The following is a 26,327-nucleotide window of genomic DNA, read 5'->3' on the forward strand; positions in this document are numbered from 1 at the left end:
ATGTTGTCCAGTGTTCCTAAGCATGCGTGATGGTAGCATTCGATATTTGGTGTAATTTCTCCAAAAAAATAAAGTTGGTAGGATCCGGTTTCTGCTTCTCCTGAATACAAGTCTCCACCACCATCACGGAGAACTCTTTCAACACCGCATTTCTCCTTGATCTCCGCTAAACTCTCTCCTTACAGGTGATGTCTGAGATTCTTAACAATATAGAGAAATAGCAGTCCTCTTTCATTTCCATAAGTTCCAGTGCATTTAGATAAGTTTTGTCTGCATCTCCAGTGTCCTGGCATCCATAACGGCTTTCTTACCTCCTCTCCGATATTTTTCTTTTTCTTTTTCTGTTCCTTTTTTTTTTTTTTAATAAGAGAAGACAGTATATGTGGTTTGAGGAGGTAGTGGGATCAGGCACTCAGTAGCACTGTAACCCTGTCGGTTTCCCCATGGGTCCAGAGTGATCTGCCCTACTCCGCCTGGGGCCCAGGGTCTCACGACCCGGGCCCCAGCTGGCGTGCTCCTCGCAACCCCTGCCCGGAACCCAGGGTACTGAGCCCGGTTTCTCCAGGGGTCTGGCGTGTTACGCGCATTTCGGCCCGGGGCCCAGAGTCCCGCGACCCGGGCCCCAACTGGCGTGCCCCGCGCGCGACCCCTGCCCAGAACCCAGCTACTTACTGGGCCCGGTTTCTCCAGGGGTCTGGTGTGCTACGCGCAGTTCGGCCCGGGGCCCAGAGTTCCGCGACCCGGGCCCCGGCTGGCGTGCCCCGCGCGCGACCCCTGCCCAGAACCCAGCATCTTACTGGGCCCGGTTTCTCCGGGGGTCTCCAGAGGATTTTATTAACATATACAACCTGAAGTTTATTTACCCAGGAAAAAAATGAGTAAAGAGTAAATCCCAAAGAGGTAGCTTGTTCAGATTGTATGTCATAGTGAGAAGGCTTATTATGGGGAGATGCCCAGGAAAAGGTTGGTAAACAAGGGTAAGGATGTTATGTACATATAAATTGATAATTTCTTCCTTTCTAAGAGTTTCTAGGGATACAGTCTTCCTTCTTTTCCCTGGTACAGTGGGACGAGCCCTTACAAGTGGAGATCCCTTTATTATAAATGCAAATATTCCTTACAAAAAGGATAGTTTTTCTTGTGTAAAAAAGAAAAAAAAGAAAGAAAAACAGCTCAAGCTGGGCATGGTGGTGCATGCTTGTAATCCCAGCATTTGGGAGGCTGAGACCGGTGGATTGCAGTTCACAGACAGCCTCAGTTACTTAGTGAGGCCCTTTGCAACTCAGTGAGACCCTGTTTCAAAATAAAGAATAAAAAATAGGCCAGGGGGTGTAGCTCAGAGGTAGAATGCCCCTGAGTTCCATCCCCAGTATCGGAAAAAAAAATTAGCTTCAAATAATTCATCAACAAAACATATTTTGTGGTTGATAAGCACTCATATCAACCTGGTCTCCTGCAGTCATATGTTGGGATATATCATGTCCTGAATTTCCTAAATAAGTGGAAGAAGCTATTCATAAAAGATGTAATATTGTATAATTCTGTTTATATGAAATGTCCAGGATAGTCAAACATACAGAGATAGAAAGTACTAGGCTCATTGTTGTCTCGGCTGAAGGAAAGGGGATGTGTGACTGAATAGACATGGTGTTTCTTTGGGGGATGATGAAAATACTTTAAAATTGATCGTGATAGTTGCATAAATCTTTGAATATATTAACATCATTTAATTACACACTTTAAATGGGTGAATTTTAAGATATGTGAATTATGTCTCACAATAAAGCTCTTCAGAAAGTGAGAAAAACTACTGCCTAAAATACTTGGAAGTGCCAGCAGTGAATAGTGTTTTGGGTTTTTGCTTTCCTTTTCTAGTCAGGGATGACAGTCAGAAACCTGATGTTAGCCTATGGCAGGAGAAGCTCAGGTTCTATAATCAGCTCGACACCCCTATCAGCTCCAGCATTGGTATGCAACCATAGGAGCATCTTATACTCAACTCCATTTCTCAGTTTTTTGTTTGTTTTGTTTTGGGTTTTTCTTTGTATTGGGGATCAAACCCAGGATCATGTATATGCAAAGCAGTTACTCTACCACTGCACTACATTCCCAACCCTAGGTCTTTGTTTTTCATTTGTAAAACAAGGGATGCTAATATATTCTTAATAGGTTGTTAGGAAGATTACATGAGATCATTTATATAAAGTGCAGAGGACAGCATCCTGAACATTGTGACCACTGCTAGCCTTCCTTTAGTCCTGAGAACCACTACTACTTCCATCAGAAAGGCGATAAGGGCAGTTTCCTCCTTTACAAAGTTACGAAATATCCTCCAAGACTTGCTGAGAAAAAATGAATCACCTGATAAAATAATTCAATTTTGTACTTTTGATCAATCAGCACTTCTAGAATTGGTGACACACACAGATTGCGGGTGTTAAAGGGCCATTTGATATACCTCTTGAGTGATAATGACATGCAAATAAATTGAGTCTCCACAGTTGGGATTTCTTGGTATGACTGGCTGGCTGGTTCTGTGTTTCTTGCCTGGCTACAAGTAATTGACATCAGTTCATTGTTGCTCTATTGCTTGTGCAAGTCAAGGTAGATATATCTGCCTTGGGAATGTGTAGCTTTATGTCCGTATATCCCCAACAGAAACAAATTAGTTACGTAGAAGCAATTATGTTTATTGTTTTGAAGCAAAACTAGTGCAAAGTTAAAAAATAAAGTCACAATTAAGAGATATATTTGAAGATATATCCTCACTTTAAAGTAAATACCACTGAGGTTCTTCATTCTCTTTCTACTTTCTATTCTCCTTTCCCCTGCAGCTTTGCCCTTTGACTGTTCTCTTTCTTGTTGAGACTCATGCTCCCAGTTGAACTACTGTATACATTGACTATAAGCATCTTAAATTAAGGTGGACATAGTTTTTGGGTTGCCTACTGGCCTCCAGCATTGTTAGAAAGCAAAGAGCTTTAAATTATTTAAATAATTTAAATAATATGATATTCTTCTTCCCCTGCTCCATCTCTTCTCTGCACTGACAGGAGACTTGATAATACACTCTGCCAAAAACTTGAAGGGCTGATTATGCGACTAATGTGGAGAGGAGAGGAGAGCTGTCAGGACTCCCCTGTAGCAGCCACACTTCACATTTTCAGTACGGGATTGTATTTGACATTTAATTTAGGAGTTTGGGTACCTAGATATAAAACTTTATTGTGATAGTAGTGATAAAGCCAGTTCAACTTTTATTTAAGGGCCTGTTTCTCTTCTGTCCCCAATCCTTTTCCTTTTCCTGTTAGTTCAACCTTTCATTCAGTTATAAAATAAAACTCAGATTTGCTCAATGAAAAAGGTATATTCTTTGCTCTTTTAAGGCTGTCTACAAAATGCAATTCTCAGTCTACTGCAGATATATATGTGGATGCTTATATGTATATATAAATATAAAATTTGAGAACAGTACCTCTTTCCTGATGGACTCTGAATTTAGCCAAAGGCAGAATTCATTGAGTCTCTGTAGCTTCCAGAGAAATTCCATTCACCCTAGTGATCCAGTTGATGTATTCCCTTGATGTATGGTTTTTGTTTATTTCTATGGTCAGTTTAAAAGACTCTGTAATAATATCACCTTAATTCCTAACTCAACCCAATTATTTAGACATTATAATCCCCACTTTACAAAGTTACCTCTCTAGGATTTCCATATGGAGTATTAGTAGGTTTTGGAAGTTATTAACTTTTTACATATAGAAGATGGATTGGGAATAATTTACCAAGGTAGAGTTTGTTCTGACTTTTAGGGCAAAAACATTTTTGAGTATGACATACTTTCCTCTCCTTTTAATGGAAAGGCACACAAGCATTGGAGTCAGATGTGAGTCCATATACTAGTACTTATTACCTGGATCACTTAATGTATATGAGCCTCCAGTTTTATCTATAAGACTAATCATAATTATGTTTTTATTCATTAGTACCCTGAAAATGAAAATTTTATTTTATAGTGCTGAGTGTTGATCACAGGGCCTCATGTATTGTGGCCTCATGTATTGTAGGCAAGCACTCTACCACTGCTATGTCCCTGGGCTCCTAAAATCGATACTTTTGAGGGTATAAGAAGTTGTGGAGGGCCGGGCGTGGTGGCGCATGCTTGTAATCCCCGCACTTGGGAGTCTGAGACAGGAGGATCGCATGGGTTCAAAGCCAGCCTCAGCTGCTTAGTGAGGCTCTCAGCAACTTAGTGAGACCCTGTTTCCAAATAAAAAAAGGTCTGGGAGTATAGCCCAGAGGTAGAAAGCCTCTGGGTTCTACCCCCAGTACCACCAAAAAAAAAAAAAAAAAAAAAAAAGTTGTGGAGGATTATTTGGTATCATAATACCAGGGAGGGAGTCTGAAAAGTATTTTAGCAACTGTAGTAAATGAGTACTATGGTTCTTAGATAAGTGGATTGTTAGCTCCCCAAAGGGTAGGAGTAGGGCTTTAGTCTGTACAGTAAAGAAAATATAAGAGACATGAGTTTGAGAAGCCTAATATGCCTATAGATTATGTATAGGTGCTCACGAATAGAATGTGGTCCATCCTTCCTGCGTTCTATCCCTCCTGTGTTCTCTGTGCTTCCCTTCTGTATCATGAAGGTAGACTATATCTGAGACAATGCCCAGTGAGATTGTTCCAACCTAGAGAGGTGGCCATTTACCAGAACTGAAGCAAGAAGCCTCTGTATTTATATCCTTACTCTTCAATGCCTAGGATGTATAAGAAAGTATTTCCCTGTGTTCTATTGGGAAGTTAGAATCTGAACTTCCAAGTGTGGAGGCTCTCTTTTCTTTAGGAAAACTCATTGAGGGCTAATTTTGAGAGTTTTGTGAGTAACCATACTGAAGCATATAATAACTGTTTAGTTACTATTATCTCTTAGCAGCAGCATAGTTGTGCTTATGGTCCTATGAGCTGGAAGGGTACACATTTGCATGTGTTGTTTTATATAAAGTTAAAAATTTTTAACTATGAGAATAATATTGCCCATTTTATAACTGGTAAAACTATGAGGTTCAGAAAGTGGCTCAAAATTAGCATAGAATTAGTAAAGCCAGCCTAGCAAAGTGGCACATTACTGTACAGGAAGATCACAGATTTGAGGCCAGGACTTGCAACTTAGCAAGAACTTATTTAAAAAAAAAATTAAAGGACTGAGGATCTAGCTCAGAGATAGAATTCCCTGGCATTGAGTACCTAGTACCATAAAAATAAATAAATAAACAAATAAATATATAGAAATAAAGATTTAGCAGAGCCAGTTAGTTCCTAGACTCCTTTCTCTACTATACCAAACTTAATGGGCTTTATCATTGTGACACTTTTGTTGCAAAGAAGACCCAGAAAAGGTAAGGGAAGGCCTTCATCTCAGTTCCCATTTTAAGTGTTCCTTGTGGTATACAGTTATTTTAGTGTTGTATTACAGTCTTAATAGTATAAAAATAACTGGTTTTGCAGGGAAGGCATTTGGGTAAAGAACTAGAAAGAAGTTGAGAGGTGATTTTTGTTTTAATATTGCTTTAATTTTCTGCAGATAGAGTAGTCCTTTTTTTGTATATTCAAGTGTAACAGACTTAAAAATAGTATAAATTCTGTGTAGTTGCCCCTTCAAATTTTCAGTGCCACTTCCCACCTCCTACTTCCTACACAGTAGCTACTGAAGCAGAAGCTGTCTTTCTTGCTTGAGCTAGATTCAGATAAAAATAATGCAGAAAACCAAGATGGAATAGAAGTTCTCTCACTTTTATTCTTGGTTGACACAAGTCCTGGGAATCACTGGGATTCATTCTTATGCTTTTACTGTGTGCGCACGCACGTGTGTGTTTACTAAGGATTGAATTCAGGGGTGTTCTACGTCTGAGCTACACCCTCAGCCCTATTTTATTTTGAAACAGGATCTCACTAAGCTGAAGTTTATTTTGAAACAGGATCTCACTAAGCTGAAGTTCACTAACCTTGCTAAGTTGCTGAGGTTGGCCATGAACCTGTGATCCTCCTGTCTCAGCCTCTCAAGTGCTAAGATTATAAGGATGCACTACCACAACCAGCTTGCTTTCACATTCTTATAGTGTTAGTCATCCAGAATTTTTTTTCTATTCACTCAGAAAAAGTGGTACTAGAAATTTTATGAATACTTTCTCTGTTACCATCCTGGGGTCGAGCAAATAGAGAAATATCTTAAGAGCAAGCAGTAGTGTTTAGTCAAAGTGAGTTCAGCATCCCCAGTGAACTGCTTTCTGTGTCATGTCACTGGGTTACAATCAAGTTGTCATGGCAACAAAGTTCCAGGCAGCTGACAACATGAACAAGTAGCTCTAGGAGGAGAGTGTACGTGGCAGCAGTGACTCAACCATAGTGACTAGAGCTCCATATCTCTCTCACTAAGGGCTGCTTGCCAGTCAGTGTGGTTGAGTCTCAGGTTTCTGTAGTGTATAGTTGCTATCCAAGTCATAACTGATCCACAGATTTGATATAAGTGCTTATCAATCTCTTTCAAGTACAAAGCCTCTAGAAAGCATGGTCCTGAGCCTCTTAATATTGTTTGGGCATACTGTATATTTATGTTTGTATGCCTTTAGCATACATAAAAAGGGAGAAAAATGAAGGAAGTTGAGAAGAAACATAGGGTCATATGAATGAAGCTGTTAATAAACAATACAGTACATGGGCTCAAGTACCAAAATGTCTTCTAGAAATACTCTGAAAGAAACTGAAAAGATGGTATATTCTAAGTGAAACTTGGGGTTCCTATCTGAAAGAATATGATTCTGGGAGTCACGTTATAAGCCAAGTCTAACATGTCTAAGCCTTTATGAGGTCAAAGCTAAGGTCTAACTATGAACGCAGAGGGAGTAAGAGGTACATGTAATTACTAAGTCTGAACAGTTCAAAGGTGGGATTTGAAGTCAAGATCAGAAATCCAGGAATTCAAACACTACTTCAAACACAAGTTAAAACTGAAAATGTTGGAAATTAAAAATTATCTCTCATTAATCATACTGGACATAAATGGCAGACGTAAAGACCAAGCTTATCAGAAGAGACAAAGCTTGTCATTTTTTATTGGTAAAAGGAACAATCCACCTGGAGGAAATAATTGATAGTCAGTATATATGCCCCAAACATAGGTGTAGCCACTTTCATAAGACAAATTGTTTGTGACATTAAGTCACACATAGATCCCAATACAGTAATACTGGGAGATTTCAAAACTCCTCTCACACCTCCAGACTGATCTTGTAGACAAAAAGTCAGCAAAAATGCCTCAGACTTAAAGAACACCATAAACCGAGTGGACCTATTAAATACATACAAAATATTCTACCCAACTACAGCACAGTTCACATTTTTATCAGCTGTTCAGGTAACCTTCTTTAAAATATATCCTGGGCCACAAAGTAAGCAGTAGCAAATTCAAAAGATACCATGCATCTTTTCAGACCACAATGGAATGAAGGCAGAAATCAACTTTAAGAAGACCTAGAGTAACTACATAAACATGTGGAGACTGAACACTACACTGCTGAACAAGGAATGGGTCATAGAAGGAGGAGTGAAATTAAGGAATTCCTAGAAACAAAGGAAAATAGAGGCACACTTATCAAAAGCTCTGGGACACCTTGAAGGCAGTATTAAGAGGAAAATTCATAGCACTGAGTGGCCACATAAGAAGAAAAGAAAGCCACCAAATAAATAATCTAATGACACACCACAAAGCCCTTGAAAAACAGGAACAGTCTAACCCCAAAGCCAGTAGAAGACAGGAAATTATTAAAATCAGAGCAGAAATCAATGAAGTAGAGAATAAAAATAATACAGAAAATCACCAAAACCAAAAGCTGGTTTCTCGAAAATAAATAAATAAATAAACAAAATAGATAAACCACTAGCCAACCTAACAAAAGAGAGAACCAGTCCAAATTACTAAAATAGAGATGAAAAAGTATATAATACAACTGACAGTGTGGAAGTGCAGAGAAGTGCAGAATGCAGATGATTATCAGAAACTATTGGAAAAACTATACTCCAACAAAATGGAAAATCTGGAAGAAATTGTTAACTTTCTAGATGAATACAACCTACCTAAACTGAGTCAAGTAGATATAGGAAATTTAAACCAACCAATAGCAATCAAATAGATTGAAGCAGCAATAAAGAGCCTACCATCAAACAAAAGCCCAGATGGTTTCCCAAGCGAATTTATAAAATTTTTATAGAAGAGCTAATCTCAATACTCTTCAGTCTATTTCATGAAATGGAAAGAAATGGGACTCTCAAGTGCATTCTGTGAACCCAATATCACATTAATACCAAAACCAAATAAAGATAGCTCAAGGAAGGAAAACTACAGGCCTGTATTGTTGATGAACTTAGATGCAAAAAATTACCAACATGCATTCAAAACCACATCAAGAAAATCATATATCATGACCAAATAGAATTCATCACAGGGATGCAAGGCTGGGTCAACATGAAAATCAGTCCATGTAATTCACATAAACATAACCAAAGACAAAAATCACATGATCAGCTGGGTGTGGTGGTGCATGCTTTTAATCCCAGCATTTGGGAGGCTGAGATAGGAGGATCACGGTTCACAGTCAGCCTCAGCTACTTAGTGAGGCCCTTTGCAACTCAGTGAGACCCTGTTTCCAAATAAAGAATAAAAAACTGGGCTGGGGATGTAGCTTGGAGGTAGAATGCCCCTTGGGTTCCATCCCCAGTACCACACACACACACACACACACACACACACAGTCACAGTATCATATCAGTGGATGCTGAAAAAGCATTCGACAAAATCCAATGCCTGTCTGTGCTGAAAGCACTGCAGAGAATCAGAATAAAAGGAACATACCTCACATCATAAAGGTACTATACAATAGGACCACAGCCAACATCATATTAAGTGGAGAAAAATTTCAAGAGTTTCCCCCCAAAAGAGGAGCAAGACAAGGATGTCCATTATCACCACTTCTTTTCAATATAGTACTTGAGACTCTAGCCAAATGAATAAGGCAAGAAAAGGAAATCAAAGGAAGTATAAATAGGAAAAAAACTCAAACTATCACTATTTGCATATGATATGATACTATACTTAGAAGACCCAACAAACTCAACCAAAAAGCTTATAGAATTGATCAACAAATTCAGCAATGTGTTTGGATACAAAATTAATCTTTAAAAAAAAAACAGAAGCTTTTCTGTATGGCAACCACAAATCCACTGAAAAGAAAGCCAGAAAACACTTCCACTCATGATATCCCACAAAAACCTAAAATACTTAGAAATAAACTTAAGCAAGGAGGTAAAAGAGCTCTACAAAGAAAAATTTAAAACATTGAAAAAGAAATGGAAGACCTTAGAAGATGAAAAGATCTTCCATGTTCTTGGATAGGCAGAATAAATATCAAACTGGCCATTCTTCCACAAGTGATCTACAGATTCAATGAAATACCCATTAAATTACCAAGGTCATTCCTCTCAGACCTAGAAAAATCAGTCCTTAAATTCATTTGGAACCACAAAAACACCAGAATAGCCAAAGTAGTTCTCAGCAACAAAAATCATCCAGGAGGCATCACAATACCTGACTTCAAAGTATACTATAAAGACTGACACAAAAACAGACACATAGACCAATGGAGCAGAATAGACGACTCAGAAACAAATCACACTTATAGCCAATTGATTTTTTTACAAAAGGGTTAAAAACATACAGGAAAAAAGACATCCTCTTCAACAAATGGTGTTGGCAAACTGGTTAGCTACATGCAGAAAATTGGAAATAAACTCCACTTTCTCACCCTGTACAGAGTCAATTTAAGATGGATCAAAGATTCGGAAATAAGATCAGAGACTTTGCAAATTCTTGAAGAGATCATAGGTCCAACACTTTAACACTTAGGCACAGGTCATCAAGATCCCAAAGGCACAAGAATCTAAAAGGTGAATCAATATGTGGGATTGCATGAAAATGAAAAGCTTCCCTGTAGCAAAGATAACTATCAAGAACCTCAGCAGAGAGCCGTCAGAATGGGAAAACATTTTGCCAACTATTTCTCCAACAGACTAATATCTAGAATATACAGAGAACTCAAGAAACTTATAGCTGAAAAAACAAATAACCTAGTCAAAAATGGGCAAGTGAGCTAAATAGATACTTCACAAAAGAAATTCAAAGGGCCAATAAATGTATGAGAAAATGTTCAACATCATTCACAATCAGAGATGCAAATCAAAACTACCCCGAGTTCTCACCTAACTCTAACTAGAATAGCAATTATTAAAAACACAAATAACAAATGCTGGTGAGGAGGTAGATAAGTAAAAACTCTAATATATTGGTGGGATTGCAAATTAGTACAACCACTTTGGAAAATACTATGGAGGGTCCTCAGAAGAACAGGACAACCTTCCATATGATCCAGCAATATCACTTCTGGGTATCTATCCAAGAAAATGGAAACCAAATTACCAAACTAATGCATTTGTATCTATGTTCATAGCTACACAATTCACAATTACCAAACTGTGGGACCAGCTAAGATATCTATCAACAAATAAATGGATTAGAAAACTATGGGCTAGGTACACAATGGAATTTTACTCAGCCATAAAGGAGGACAAAATCACATCATTTACAGGGAAATAAATAGAACTGGAGAACATTATGCTAAGAAATCGGATGATTTCCCTAAATATGCAGAAGCTAGGATAGGAAAAAAAAGGATCATAAGAGGATCTCCAGATGAAAGAGGAGAAATCATAGATAAGTAAATAAGGTGACCTAACTAAGGGGGATGGACGGAGGAAGAGAGAATTTTTCCAACATACATGATGTACATTCACAGACATATCAAAGTCAATCACTAAGCCAAACTTAAGAAGGAAGGAGGAGGGAGGGAATGGGGTGAGAATTGGGGAAGGGCTAAATGAGTGATATGTGCATACATGTCTCTACCATCTTGAACTCCATTAAGATGTATGACAATAATGCACCAATAAAAATTCTTTAATAAAAGTAAGAAATCACAAGAACGTTATAATTCAGGGCCAAGTGGAGATGAAAAGTGAGAAAAAGCTATCCAAGAAGAAATTGGAGATCAGAGCAGGATTCTACCAATTTCCTCAAATAATTTCAGTTCTTGGTTATTTAGAATTTCATTTCAGTGAGTTGGTGGTGCAGTCTGGAGTGGGACTAGGTTTGTGGACCCAGATGGGATGACAACCAGGGTTAAAATGGGGCATGAAGAAGAGATCTAGATGTCTAGTGGGGAGTAGTAGGAAGGGGATACAAGACAAGAAAGGGGTTTTCATAGATTTGGGGAACATTTCTTTTTCAGCCAGACTGGGGTGGAAGGGCTTATGTTGAATGGCTTCTGCCATTCAGTCAGAATGCATTGCCTGACCTGGCCTGGCAGTGCACGCCTGTAATTCCAGATTTTGGGGAGGGTGAGGCAGGAGGATCACAAGTTTCAAGTCAGTCTGGGCAACATAGCTGGACCTTATCTCAGAATAAAATAAAAAGGGCTGGGAATTTAGCAGTGTTAGAGTATTTGCTTAGCATGTGCAATGCCCTGGGTCCAGTGTACCTTCTTGGGAACGGAGATACATTGTTTGCTGTTACATACTAGGCCTCAAGCAATTTCCCTTTCAGACAGTTATTTGATCTGTTATCTGGGGAGACAAAACTGACTCCAGAGTTTGTAACCTGGTGACTGCCTAAATTTTGGTTTGGGAACAGGAGAAGCAGTCCTTGTATGAAAGTAAGATATATGATGTGCTTAGATAGCCAATTATGTAGTCAGCCTCTAAAGTTCAAATTCCAGTATGTGCTTACTGTGTATGTGAATTTGGGCAGATTTCTTTCTCAGTTTCTTCATCTGTAAACTAGATACAGTAATAACAACCTCATCTTATTATCATCATGATTATTTAAAGTAGTTGACATAAAGTGCTTAGTTTAGTGCCTAATATGTCAGGCACTGAAAAAAGGTGGTAGTGTGACGAGGTTAAGGATTCATTTTGAGTCTTGATGGCTTAGATAATAGAAAAGTATGCAAACAGAGATGTACGTTAGTTAAGAAGAATTCTGAGAATGGTTTCCTGGAGAAAAAAATCTAGGCATTGGGGCCATCTCCATGGAGGTAATAGTATCATTCCAAATGTGGAATGAAATTGCCATGGAAGGCATTTTAAGTTAGGCACCCCCAGCCTAACTTTTTAAATTTTTAACAGGTTCTCACTAGGTTGATGAAAGTCACCACTTGCTGAGGCTGTCTTCAAACCTACAATCCTGTCACAGCCTCCCAAGTACTGGAATTACAGTTGTGTGCCACCATGCCCGGCTCAACATTCTTAATTCAAAGTTTTATGTGTTTAAATATGTGCAGGAAGTGCCAGTCTATATGCTTTCTGGGTGTACTCTAGCTTGGAAATATGAAATAAATATCATGTAGAAAGCACCATAGGATAAGATTTAACTATCTAGATATAAATCCTTTATCTCCAGATTCACTTGGGGGGAATAATATCCCAATGTGGATAACAAGAGAAGCATCTTGTTAACTGAGGAAACACCTCAACTAGGAGGAAAAAAATGAGCTTGAAGCAGTCAGAAAGGGGCTATTAGATGCAACACATAGCACAAAGCATATTAGAGCGGACCACAGCACAGTATGAAAATGTGACTTTATTATTGCACTTCCCTCAGGTCTATTTTCTCTTCACCTATATAATGAAGAGGTTGGATTCAGATAATTCACTTGTGTCTTTTTTTTTTTTTTTTTTTTTTTTTTGGTGGTACTGGGGATGGAACCCTTCTACTTCTACTTCCGGGCTACATTCCCAGACCTATTTTATATTTTATTTAAAAACAGGGTCTCTTAAGCCAGCAGCGCTGGCTTCGAACCTGTGTGATCCTCCTGTCTCTGCCTCCCAAGCACGGGGATTACAAGCGTGCGCCACCATGCCCGGCTCACTAGTGTGTTCTGATCATACGTAAACAAGCTACACTTTTTTCCAAATTACAATGCTGTTTAAGTAATTTTAGCAAAACACTAAGTTAAAATAACAACATAGCATTTGTCCAAAAGCAACTATAACAGAGACATAGCACCTTGCTTTTAAGTTAAGGAATGAAAGTCTTGACATTTTGGGGGCCAGTCAACCAAAGGAAAGAAATGCTTTTAGGATGTCATTAATGTTGAGGAACAGATCCTTCGATGAGATTTTCCAGGAGACACTCAGTGCCTAGTATTTCAAAGAAGAGAGATGTTTCCTTTAATCAGAATAGTTCCACTTTGGGCTATATTATGTTTTTTGGGTCTAACACTTAGGTTTTGTTTGGGATAAGGAAAGTGTGTGGCTTTAGAAAGGTTTGACAGTTCTTAGTAGGTGCTAGATAGAAGACCCTTTTATATCACCAGTTTCATGATTCTATGATATATCTATATATATTGCACCTTTCTGAGTATGCAGAAACTTCTTTTCATGTAACCTCTCATGTAGTTACAGTCAAGAATTTTAAGACTGTCACTCTCACACTTTTTGGGAACTCTAGGACAAGGGGGAAAAAATCCCAAGAAATGCACTTGGAAATTATGTAAAAGGCTTCCAGATAGCAGGCACTGACATGAAGGCCTTCTGCTTTTGGAGAACTGCAAAGGTTTTTAGCAGGATGGAGTCTTGATGATAAAGAAGTAAAATGGAATTAAGAGGAAGTTTTGAAAGCAGAGGTCCCTTTCCAGTGGATCCAGCCTACCAAATGTCCAATCCACCAGGGAGGCTTTTCTCTGTGCTCTGAAGCTGAAATGAATGCCATGGACCAGAAATTCTTACATTTTTGAATTAGCTTATAGAATACTCATTTGTTAATTAGGAGAGAATGTAAGTGAAGGGAAGGCATAAAGGTTTTATAAAATAAATTATTCTGTTTTTAATTTTCTTTTTTTTTTTTTTTTGGAGGGTCTGGGGGTGGAACCCAGGGGCACTTGACCTCCGAGCTACATCCCCTGCCCTATTTTTTTTTTTTTTATTCTTTATTTTGAAACCGGGTCTCACTGAGTTGTGGAGGGCCTCACTAAGTAGCTGAGGCTGTCTGTGAACCGCGATCCTCCGGTCTCAGCCTCCCGAATGCTGGGATTACAAGCGTGCGCCACCACGCCCAGCTCTGTTTTTAATTTTCATTTGTGGTCCGCTCTGTATAAAAATGTCACATTGAAAAAACCTATATGTATAGCAAATGGAAATAAAGAATTTAAGTTTTTAAAGCCTATAATTAATTCCCCTATTGCAGTCCGGTCCTCACTTTCCCTGACTATGATGTCAGTTCCCTAACTTTGAACCACATGTGTATGTGAGATCTAGTAAAATAGATTGAAGTGAGTTTTTATTATAATCTTTATTTTTAGTCACTTAGAACCATTAAGAAAGATTCTCAGGCATTCAGAAAATTTCCTTTCTTAGTGAAGACTTTCCATGCTTGGTCTCTGAGAGAAAATTCTATATCATTTAAGACCTTATTTATGTCAAGGGTATAGATCAGTTGAGAAAGATCACCATAAGACATAACAGCCCTGAAGTATATACTCTAAAAATAAAAAAGGAATTACATGAACACAAATCACAGTTCTCATTTGGATATAGAATTGGCAGGGATATTAATAACATTTAACACCCCTTTCCCCTTTCTCCAGCACCAGGGGGAACACCTGCAGAGAGCATATGAATTTCTGAGGGCTATGCCACTTAGTCATTTGATATTTCAGTGGATACATGTCATACAGGTCTTTTGCATTGATGTTCTTAAAACAGTGTTACAAGAGCTGCTTAAGGTATCAAGCTCCTTTCAGTCCCCCCCCCCCCCCCGTACTGGGGATGGAACATTCTACCTCTGAGCTATACCCCCAGCCTTATTTTTTATACTTTATTTTGAAACAGGGTCTCACTGAGTTGCAAAGGGCCTCACTAAATAGTGGAGGCTGTCAGTTAACTGAGATTCTCCTGTCTCAGCCTCCCAAATGCTGGGATTACAAGCATGCGCCACCATGCCCAGCTTCTTTCAGTTTTTAAGAAGCTAATTAAAAGCAGCCTCATTGGCCTCCGAGGCCGGGATTGGAGCCTGCCAAGGGGTTAGGCCAGTTCCGGGGCCAGCAAGGCTGGGACCGGGGCCTGCCGTGAGGCAAGGCCAGTGCTGGGGCCTCCGACGCCAGGATTGGAGCCTCCCGAGGGGTGAGGCCGGTGCCAGGGTCAGCGAGGCCAGGATCGGAGCTTGCCTAGGGGTTAGGCCAGTGTCGGGACCAGCAAGGCCGGGAGCGGGGCCTTGTGGTGAGGCATGGCCTGTGCTGGGGCCTCTGAGGTTGGGATCGGAGCCTGCCAAGGGGTGAGTCCGTTGCCGAGGCCAGCAAGGTTGGGACCGGGGCTTGCCATGAGGCAAGGCCGGTGCTGAGGCCTCCGAGGCCGGGATCAGAGCCTGCCGAGGGGTGAGGTCGGTTCCGGGACCAACGAAGCTAGGATTGGAGCCGGCCATGAGGCAAGGCTGGGGCCTTCAAGGCCTGGATCAGAGCCTGCCAAGGGGTTAGGCCGGTGCCAGGGCTAGCAAGTCTGGGACCGGGGCCTGCCATGAGGCATAGCCTGTGCTGGGGCCTCTGAGGCTAGGATCGGAGCCTACTGAGGGGTGAGGCTGGTGCCGGGACCGGCCTGGTCAAGATTGGGACCCGCTGTGAGGCAAGGCCAGAACTGGGGCCTCCAAAGCCGGGATCAGAGACTGCCGAGAGGTGAGGCTGGAGACTGGGCCAGCGTAACGGGATTGAAGCCTGCTGTAAGGCAAGGCTGGTGTTGGGGCCTCTGAGGCTGGGAACAGAGCCAGCCGAGGAGTGAGGCCGATCCTATGTCCAGCGAGTCTGGGATCAGAGCCTGCTGGTAGGCAAGGCCAGTGCTGGGGCTTCTGAAGAAGGGATCGGAGCCTCCTGAGGGGTGAGGCCGGAGCCGGGGTCAATGGCGCAGGAATCAGGGCCTGCCATGAGGCAAGGCCATTGCTGGAGCCAGCGAGGCCGGAATCAGAGTCTGCCAGGGTACAAGGCTGGCGCTGGGGCCTTCAGGAACGGGAATTGAACTTGCAATGTGGCATACACAGAGAAACTTCACAGAAAATAGAAAATCAGATGCTTTCCCTAATATGCAAAAACTAGGAAGAAATGGGTAATGGGAAAAGAGCAAGTTGAAGAAAAGGCCCCATGGAAGAGCAATTAAGGTGACCAATTAGAGGGGATGGGGGAAGACAGAATCTCTTTAAAACGCATGATGTACGTAAACAAATGTATCAAAGTTAATCACCAAATCAAGCTTGGGATCCAAGGAGGGGGAGAGAGAATGGGACGGGAGAAGGGCTAATTGGATAATATATGCTTGTATACCTTCACAAATCTTGTATTCCACTGTGATGTTTGACTGTAATGCACCAATAAAAATATATTACAAAAAATAAATAAATAAAAAATAAAAATCTGTGGGTAAAAATAGCCTCATTGCTTTTCTTCCTCCTCAGTCTTTCTCTTTCTCCAACCCTTTGCTTTGGTTTTCTTAGTTTGATTTCCTTTCTGACAGATTATTAAGTTAACCAGACTATCAGACTCAGAACAAGAAAATTGGAATCTTTCTCTTCTATAGGTTTGCAGCTGTGTGCCTTTTTCATCTGTAAAAGAAGAGGTTTAGATAACAACTACTTTGTCTTTCAGGCTTAAAATTCCTCCTTCCTTTTGCCTGCAGTTCTCTTGTACCCTAGCTCAGCTACTGATAATACATTTAGTTGTTTAAAAATACTGATAAATCTAGGCATATAGCTTAGTGGTAGAGCAATTGCCCAGTATGCATGAAGCTCTGTGTTTGAGTCTCAGACCTGCAAAACAAAAACAAAACCACAACTTAAAAAAATACTTGTAAGCCAGATACGATGGTACATGCCTATGTAATTACAGTACTTGGGAGGCTGAGACAGGAGGATCACAGGTTCTCAGCCAGTCTTAGCAACTTACTGAGATCCTGTATTAAAATACAAAATAAAATAGGGCTGGGGGTGTATCTCAGAGGTAGAATGTCCCTGGTTCAATCTCCAGTACCACATACACATACACAAAAAATTATGAAATTAACATGGTTATGAGGAAACATCAATAAATGTAGTTGCTGGTGGGATGAAGACTATTGTAGAAGTTCTTATTTTGTAGTTTCTCACTTTGTTTTTCTTATGCCTTAGCCAAATGTAGCCTGTAGTTATATTTTATATGGTTTATGGTTGTTGTAAAATAAAACAATATATTTTTACCTGATAGTAAAAATGTAAAAGCTTGATATTGTCCTATATTAGTAAGGAAGCAGGGAAATGCTTACTTTTGTACATTGTTGTAGAAATGTAATTGGTACATCTTTTCTGGAGGGCAGTTTATCAGTATTAGTCAATATTTTTAGAGTATGTATAAATTGATATTGTGATTTCAGAGGTCTCTAAAGAGACTCCTATGTGAATATTAAGAAGTATACACAAGGATGTTTATTGCTGTGTTGTTTGTAATAGTAAAAATTGGAAAGATCCTATAATTGCATTAAAAAAGAAATAGTTAAATAGGACATATCTTCACATTTTACGGAAAATATTACAAATAACAGTGTTGATGGCTATGCTTAGCATATTTTAAAGAGAAAAGAGACAAAACCATGTTTCACTGTGATTCATTCATATAAAAGCTACTTATTTATATACATATATGTCTTTAACTGTATGGACAAATGAGGCTACAAACCAAATGTTAACATTAATTGGGGAGGATAAAGGAATTGCACTTTTTACTATATTTAATTTTTTTAAAGTAGTTGTGTATTACTGGAATAAAAATGATCAAACCCCAAGGCAGAAAAGGACATGGAATTAATTCTTGAACAATGAAAAAGCAAAAAGATTAGCAGGGAATTTATAAAAGGTATTAGGGGAAAGCATTGTTGAGACAATATTCCCAAAACTTCAGGATCCAGATATAGAAACCATACTTGGTGTTTTAGCCAGGGCTACCTCTAGCTCCTTATAGCAGTAACTCTGCCTTCTCTTTTTTTGAATGTCCAACTTATTCTTTTTACTGTTTGTGTCCTACAGGTAACTCGAGACCAGATGAAGATGTTTATACAGCAAGAATTTAAGAAAGTTCAGAAAGTGATTGCCGATGAGGAACAGAAGGCTCTTCATCTAGTGGACATCCAGGAAGCAATGGCCACAGCTCATGTGACTGAAATACTGGCAGACATTCAGTCCCACATGGATAGGCTGATGACTCAGATGGCCCAGGCCAAGGAACAACTTGATACCTCGAATGAATCCGCTGAGCCAAAGGCAGAGGTAAATGAAAATGTCCATGATTATTAGTAGCAACAGAACCAGGAGGAACCTGATCATTATATTTGTTAGTTTTGGAAGTACCCCTTTGTGGTCCTGAACGTGATTGAATTTATAGTGTAGAAAGTGTTAAAGCCTTGTACAGTGTTTTGTTAAAGCTATGTGAAAGCACTGGCCACTAGGGTCTATTATTACAGTGCCTAGGCCTAGCAAAAAATTTACTCACTATGACCTTAAAGGAATATATTCACTGTAGCAGATACTAATCTTAGTTCAAGAGAGAAGCCCGAAATCAGAACCAAAGAAAGGGCAAGTTATACATCCAAAGTTGAGAAATGAAACTAAATAAAATTATTAATAGGGATAAGAGGTAGAAGGGCTTCCAGGAACCCCAGTACCACCAAAAAAAAAAAAAATCCCCAAAACAAAAAAACCCCAATTATTATTATCATTATTATTTTGAAAATAGGTTTCACTCTCATACCCAGACTGGTCTTCAAATCCTGTCATTCACCTGCCTTAGACTACAAATAGCTAGAACTACAGGCACATGCCATTGTACCAAATTTATAGTTGATTTTATATATTAACCTTGTACTTTGTAACCTGCCAAATTTACCTATTATTTATAATAGTGATTTAATAGCTTCTTTGGGATTTTACATATCAGCAATTATGCCATCTGCAAACAGATAATTTTATTTCTTCCTTTATAATTTTCATGCCTTACTGCAGTGGCTAGGCTGTCCAGTGAAACGTCTAACATAAATGGTAAAGGTGGACATCTTTTTCATGATTCCAGACTTACTATCAAGTATGATTGGCTGAGTTATGACTCGGTGGTAGAGCATTTGCCTAGCATGCATGGGGCCCTCGGTTCAATCCCAGTACTGAAACAACAACAACAACAACAAAAAACACCTCAAATAAGCTATTAAGTATAATGATTTGGTAGATGCTATCTATCAAATTGAGGAAACTCCCTTTTATTCATAATGTGCTGAGGGTTTTTTAAATCATAGGTTACTCATTGAATTTGTCAGATATATCTGAAATGATCATATGACTTATTATTCTGTTGTAATGATTAATTATATTGGTTAATTTTACAATATTAATCTAACCTTTTTTTTTCTCTAGTACTAGTGATTGAACCCAATGACACTCTATGACTTCATCTTCAGCCCTTTTTTATTTTTTTATTTTGAGACAGGGTCTTGCTAAGTTGTCCAGGCTGCCCTTGAACTTGGATAGTTTCCCTAGTAGCTAGGATGACAGGCGTAGCTCAAACTTTGCATTCTTGAGATAAACTCCTACTCGGTCATGATGGGTTTAATTTGCTAATATTTTATTAAAGGTTTTTATGTCTTGTTCATGAGGGATAATAGTCTGTATCTTAATATTTTTATAATGTCATTGTCATATTTTCATTTTAGGTTTATGTTCACCTTATATAACAAATCGAGTAGTATTCATTTATTTAATTTCTTTTTTTTTTTTGGTCAGATTTAGTTACATCATTTTATAAAAGTCTTTACCAAAGTCAAGTATTTAAAATGTTTTAAAATTATTTTTATTATTAATAAGTGATTTGCCTTTAGTTTAATTTGTATGTCACAGGCATTTCTGGGTTTTGTCCAGTTTTTGAAAAGAGAGTACTAAATTGCAATGAGATAACACTATAAAAAGTTGTTTCAGATGGGGATATTATTAATATGATATGTCCATAAGCATTTATTTTAAACTACATATATATACATTTATATATACTCTTGATTCTGAGTCAAGGCTTTTTTTTTTTTCAAAATAGGGATTTGCTAATTGGAATTAAATATCATGTCTGTTATAAACCACATACATTCTATGTCATTTAAAATGTCTAGTTTCACTCTTAGGGGGGTACATTGAGAGCAAGTTGGATGCAGTGTGTGTGTGTGTGTGTGTGTGTGTGTGTGTGTGTGTGTGTGTGTGTTTTACTGGGGATTGAACCCAGAGGCATTCTACCTCGGAGCTACACCCCCAGTCCTGTTTTATTTTTATTTTGAACCAGTCTTGTTAGGTTGATGAGAGTCTCACTGTTTGTTGAGGCTGTCCTTGAACCTGCAATTCTCCTGTCTCTGCCTCCCAAATACTGGGATCACAGGCATGTGCCACCATGCCCAGATAGAATCTTAGTTTTTTTTAAAGTTTTATTTTTCTGACATTTTGTGTCATCTCCAGTTAATATTGTCACAAATTTTAAGTAACTCGTTTTCATTGAGTGCTATGGAAGTATTCAAATTCTCATGAAAGCAACAATTGATAAAAGCAAAATTATCTCTCTTATACTATTTTTTGTTATTTAAATGTATCATTATAATTGCAAATTTATTGAATAAACAAGTTAGGGGTTAAACTTGTTCCAGTCTTAGCTAACAACATTTCCATTGGTGGAAGTAGAAATAGGAGGTTGCACTAGTATGTAGCCAGCCAACCAAGAGCATTCAGTGTGTTTTAAGGAGGGATTTGGAGCATGTTTTATCTATTATGTCATTTATATTGAAGTTGGTGTTTAAGAGATGCTCATTTTTGACATCCTTCAAACCAGAATTAATTCATAATAGGAATAGAAATTTATCTTAAGTCCTACTATTTCTTGCCACCCATCTTTTCCTGAGTAATTATTTACTATTTGGCTTGTTCTGTATTGGGTGCAGTGAATAAGAAAATGAACAAAACAGTTTTTGTTTTGAAGGAGTTGAAATTCAAAAAGGAAAACATCGTATGATGTTGTCAGTATCAGTTTTCTTCTCTACTTGAGCCAGAAGGATAAACTCTTTAGCTATGAAGGGCAGAGCAGGATCACCTCACTCAGCTCTTATGAAGTTTGAGTGAGACACAATCTTGAAGGATGGGTAGGAATTAGCTAGTGTTTCAGACTAGAGATGCACATTTGGATTAGGTAGCTGGAACAGCACTTGAAAGAATCTGAATGTCTGCTGACCTATTCACAATTGTGTGTGTTTGTTCTTTTCATCCCTTCAGTGGTAAAACCCTCACCGTGGCCTTCCCTGTGCCTTGTGCTAGTGAAAATAAACTATGTTTCTGTAAGCAGTAGAAATGGATGAATCTACATCAAGACCTTGTAACCTATCTCCTAATTCAGAAGCTGGGCACAGTGGTACATGCCTGTAATCCCAGTACTGGAGAAGCTGAGACAGGAGATTGTAGGTTCCAGGCCAGCCTAGGCAACTTGATGAGATTCTGTTTCAAAATAATAAAGTAGGGCTGGGATTGCAGCTCAGAAGTAGAATGCTCCTGGGTTCGATCCCCAGTACAATAAAATAAAACAACAATAACAACAATAATAATATAAAATATAATAATATAAATAATTATTTAAAATATAATAATACAGAGAAAGTATGATAATGGCCACCATTTTTTGAACACTTACAGTGTATGGTACACTTTCTTAGGACATTATATAGGACATTATATAGATTTTCTCATTTATTTCAATCTCTATAGTAACCTTTTTAAGTAAGAATTAGACTCCCATATGCAAATGAGGAAAGTGAATCTTCAGACAAGTTTCTGAAAGCCTCACTATTGAAATTGGTTTAAGACTTCTTTTTCTTTCTTTTTTTTTTTTTTTTTTGGTGGTATTGGGGTTCCTGGAAACCCTTCTACCTATATGCTATACTTCCAGACCTATTTTATATTTTAATTTGGAAGCAGGGTCTCTTAAGCCAGCATGGCTGGCTTCAAACCTGCCCGATCCTCCTGTCTCCGCCTCCCAAACGCGGGGATTACAAGCATGCGCCACCATGTCTAAGACTTTTTTTTAATAACTTTGAAATATTGTTTCTTAACCATTGTATCAAGAAACGTGATTATGAGAAGGACTTGCTTTAAATCATGTGAGAAATTTAGAATTTTTTCCATAAGGTTGTCCTAGACAGTTATGTTTAAATATCCAAAGATAATTGGGAAATTGTGTTGAGGTTTAATTTTGTCATAGATAAGTTATGTAATTCTTATAAATTTTCAATTGCATGGCTTTTTTCTTACTATATTAGAGTTCTCATGAGATATACCATTTGCAAAATGCAAAGAATGTTTCCACTGTCCCTATATCCTCCATTCACTATTCAATTTCTTGTCATTGGAGAACAGATAATTAATGTTCTTACAACTATTACAAATTCTTAGTGTCTTGCTAAAATGCCCTCTGGTTCAACCTCCAATACATAGTCCAACTAAGTCCCTTTTCTGGCTACAGCTCTCCTTTTAGGCTCACACCCTGGCAATTTCCCTTTATCTCAGTTGTATTCTTAGTCCCATACCACCTCATAGTCCCATTTCCACATCCCCTGCCTAAGACATGTACATGTCCATTCTCTGTTCCCACAGAACTCAAAAGTTTCTTAAACAGTTAAACAAATTTTTAAACTGCCTTGCCTTTGCCCTTGCTAGTCCAGTGTTCTTCCCACTTTTCTCTGTTGTCACCCTGGGAAAGTTCTGCTTATTCTTTCAGTGGCAGTGTGAATGTTACATTCTTCCAGCCCTTGTTTCAGCCTCCAAGTACTGGGATTATAAGCATAAGCCATGTATCCAGATACAGTAACTTCTTAATGAATCATTACCCCATTTTATAAAATAGGAAATTAAAGTTAGAGAAGCAAAATAGTTAAAATAACTCTTGACTAAAGTAACACAGCAAACAAGTGATGAAATCAAGATTTGAATCCAGTGTCAAGTCTAGATTATTATTCTTTGTATGATAGGATTCCTTCATTCATTTGTTCTCTGGGAAGTACAACCAGAAGGTACATTCCCTATTGAAACCAGCCTTGAATGATTACAGAGGATAGGGATGTGAAAGATACTCTCTCACCACATGGATAAGTGAGTTCTCTTGGGGAAGCCTGAAGAGTTATTTGAAGGATTTCAGTTTGTCACACAAAAAAGTCCCAAAGGAATCTTTTATAATCAGTACTAAGTTAGGTTGAGAGAATGCAGTACCTAGAAAAATTATATTTACACATTATTTTTGCAAATAGTGAACAAGGGGAAAAAAAGGCATTGTTTAACTAAAGTATGATGTGGATCATCAATTACCAGAACTACTCTTTTACAGAGAAGACCAAGGTCTAGATTATCTTGTCCAAGCTGGGTGTGGTGGTACACACCTGTAATGCCAATATTCAGGAGGCTGAGACAGGAGGATCACAGGTTCAAGGACAGCCTCAGCAATGCAGTTAAGACCCTGTTTCAAAACAAAAAATAAAAAGGAATAGGGATGTAATTCAAGGTAGAATGCCCTTGGGTTTAATCCCCAGTATCAGACACATGCAAATACAAAACTCAAACAAATCAACAAAAAACAAATTAGCTTGCCCAAAGGCACATAGTTAATAAGTATCAGAGTTCTCACTAAAATCCCAATTTTCTGAGTCCTTGTTCAGTACCCTTTCCACCTTAGTATGTTGTATATTAGAGTCGCTATGTTCTTGGTGGGAGAACATGCTGGACCAAGGCAGGAATGAGTCTTTGAAGGAAACAGGTAGATGCTTTTGGAGGTGGACAGTTTTTGCCTGTGACATGCTGGTATTTTGAAGCTCTCAGTTTGCTCAGAACTAAATACTGCCAACTATATAAATGAAAGGGCAAGGCTATTATTTAGGCCACCTACTTTGGTACATTCACTTTTTGCTTTCAAGGGCAAATTATCAGTTCATCTCTGCTGGCCATTTTGAACATAGGATTATATTAGCCCTTGCCTTAGTCCTTAGACAACTACTAGTTATCTTTATTAAACACACAATCTTTGCTTTCAAGTTGGGAGAAGAGAGGGAAAGGGAAGAAATCTAAATCAGTTTCTACCAACAATAATTTCTAACATTGTTTCTTTCTGTTGTCTTGCAGGGTGATGAAGAAGAACCCAGGTAAGATCACATTATTGTTGCCATCTATTCTCAGAATTGAAGAAGGGTGACATTTGTGCCCTTTAATGCCCATGAAATGTAGACAGCTAAGGAATAGCACAGAAAAGGGATTTCCATCTTAAGCCAGGGCTTTGAAGATCTTATTTTGTAAGACTCCCATCCCATCCACCTCCTGATCTGTATCATTTCCTGCCTGTAGCCTTCAGATAAAGGTAGGCTTGAAAGTATATAATGACACTGATGTTGTTTTATTCTTTAGCATATTTAGAATACCTTGTTAAGAAGAGCAGACATTACATTTGAATGACAGGCTATCAGGTAGACTCACTAAACTTTTACATTGTTCTTGTTTTTATTTGAATTGGGTAGCCTTTTTTTTAATGGGCTTTGGATCCACTGTTCTTTGTTTCTGACTTATAACATCTTTGTGTCTGACTCAAGACACTTATACAATGGGTCCTAGGACATAGGTGTACAAAACTTCAAGAGGAGAAAATGCCATTGTGTTTCTCTATATCTGCAGTTGGATAGAATTTAAAAGTGGATTTCATTATTGCCTCAGTCTTTTAGTGAAGCTAGACTTTGGTTTACTTACCTTTTCAGTCATTCTGCTCAAGCTTTGCAAACAGACTTTAGAACTGCTGCAGCTGTGCCACCAACACAATCCAGGGGTATTTGTAACAAGTAAAATGTAATGCCCAGAGGGGCTCCATCTGTTATATTGGCTCAGTGACTTATTAAGTCGGAGAGCTATCAGAAAGGCCATCCAGGCCACTGCTATCCAAACTTTATTTTTAGCAGAAGTACCCCTTTTACAAATGAACTTTAAGTTGAACCCTAATTTATAAAACACTGTTTATTTCTATTTAAAGTTAGGGCCACCCATTGGTAAACCTTTCTTCATTTCAATAGACTTTGGGTTTTGGTTTTTTCCCCCAGAATCTAGGTTTCCTCAAAACTCAATTTGAAAACCAGTTATCAATTTCAAGTTCCTCATTAAAAGAAGCTAATGAATTGTCCAAGGTTATATTACTATAGCCAGGATTTGACACTTCTTCACTTTTATTTTTAAACCAATAAATACAGTTCTTTCTCTGGATCTACCCACATCTTGAGGCTCTTGCTTAAAAAAATACCAACTATTATATCTGCATATCCGATATCCCAGTGATTTCTTCTCTTGTGAACTCTGGTTCTCATCCCCACTGTAGAACTGCAAGAAAGGTACCCTGTTTTAAACCTATAGAGCCTCAGGGAATCTCTCTAGATTCCATCTCCCAGACATTCTAAGGAATAGCTTCCTTCTGTATTCTGGTTTTTTCCCTTTCTCTCTCCTTTCCTTCCTTTTATCCATTTAAAATATATCTGTGCCCCTGCTGTGTGTCAGGCACTGTGTTGTACACTAGATATGTAAAGGTGACTAAAACAGATGCAATTCTTCCATTATGGATCCTGAGTCTCTATGGAGAGTTGAGAGGTGAGCATATAAGAAGCACACTATAGGAGAAGTGTTGGGATAGGGAAGTACAGGCTGCTTGAGGAAGGGCTCCTGAGTTGGTTTGGAGGATAAAGTGAGGCTAACCAGAAAAGGCTAGACATAAATAAAGGTCTGAACCATGAGAAGGCAAGTAAAGGACAAGCAGGCTTCAGTTGTAGATATAGGAAAAATCTTGTATATAAGCTCCAGATAAGAGAAGAATGGAAGAAAGAAAGTGGAACATAGGTCACTTAGGGCCTTATGGGCCTTCTTAAGGTATTGGAGCTGTATCCTGAAGTTAGTGGGAAGCCACTAAAGAATTTTAAACAGGAATTAACTGAGCAGGTTTGTATTTTAAAGTTTATACTGCCTACAGAATGAAAAATGAATTGGAAGTAGGTCAAGAGCCTGGGAGACTAGCTAGACTTAGGTGTCTTAGTTTGTTAGGCTCACAGTCTGGAGATTCAAGGGCATGGTTCCAGCACCT

General features: G+C 38.6%; 1 protein-coding gene across 1 annotated transcript in view; it reads left to right on the forward strand.

Moving 5' to 3' along the window:
• The window catches only part of TRIM44 (tripartite motif containing 44), a gene marked incomplete at both ends in the record, with an annotated part of 111,158 nt that overhangs the window by 35,372 nt on the left and 49,459 nt on the right, over positions 1-26,327 (forward strand). The window contains 2 exons of the mRNA XM_080719152.1: positions 18,197-18,436; positions 24,344-24,363. Of these exons, the coding sequence (XP_080575278.1) occupies positions 18,197-18,436; positions 24,344-24,363 (260 nt within the window). The remainder of the gene's footprint in view (positions 1-18,196; positions 18,437-24,343; positions 24,364-26,327) is intronic.

This window comes from Muscardinus avellanarius, assembly GCF_963383645.1.
Source record: "Muscardinus avellanarius genome assembly, chromosome: 1".
NCBI classification, from domain to species: Eukaryota; Metazoa; Chordata; class Mammalia; order Rodentia; family Gliridae; genus Muscardinus; species Muscardinus avellanarius.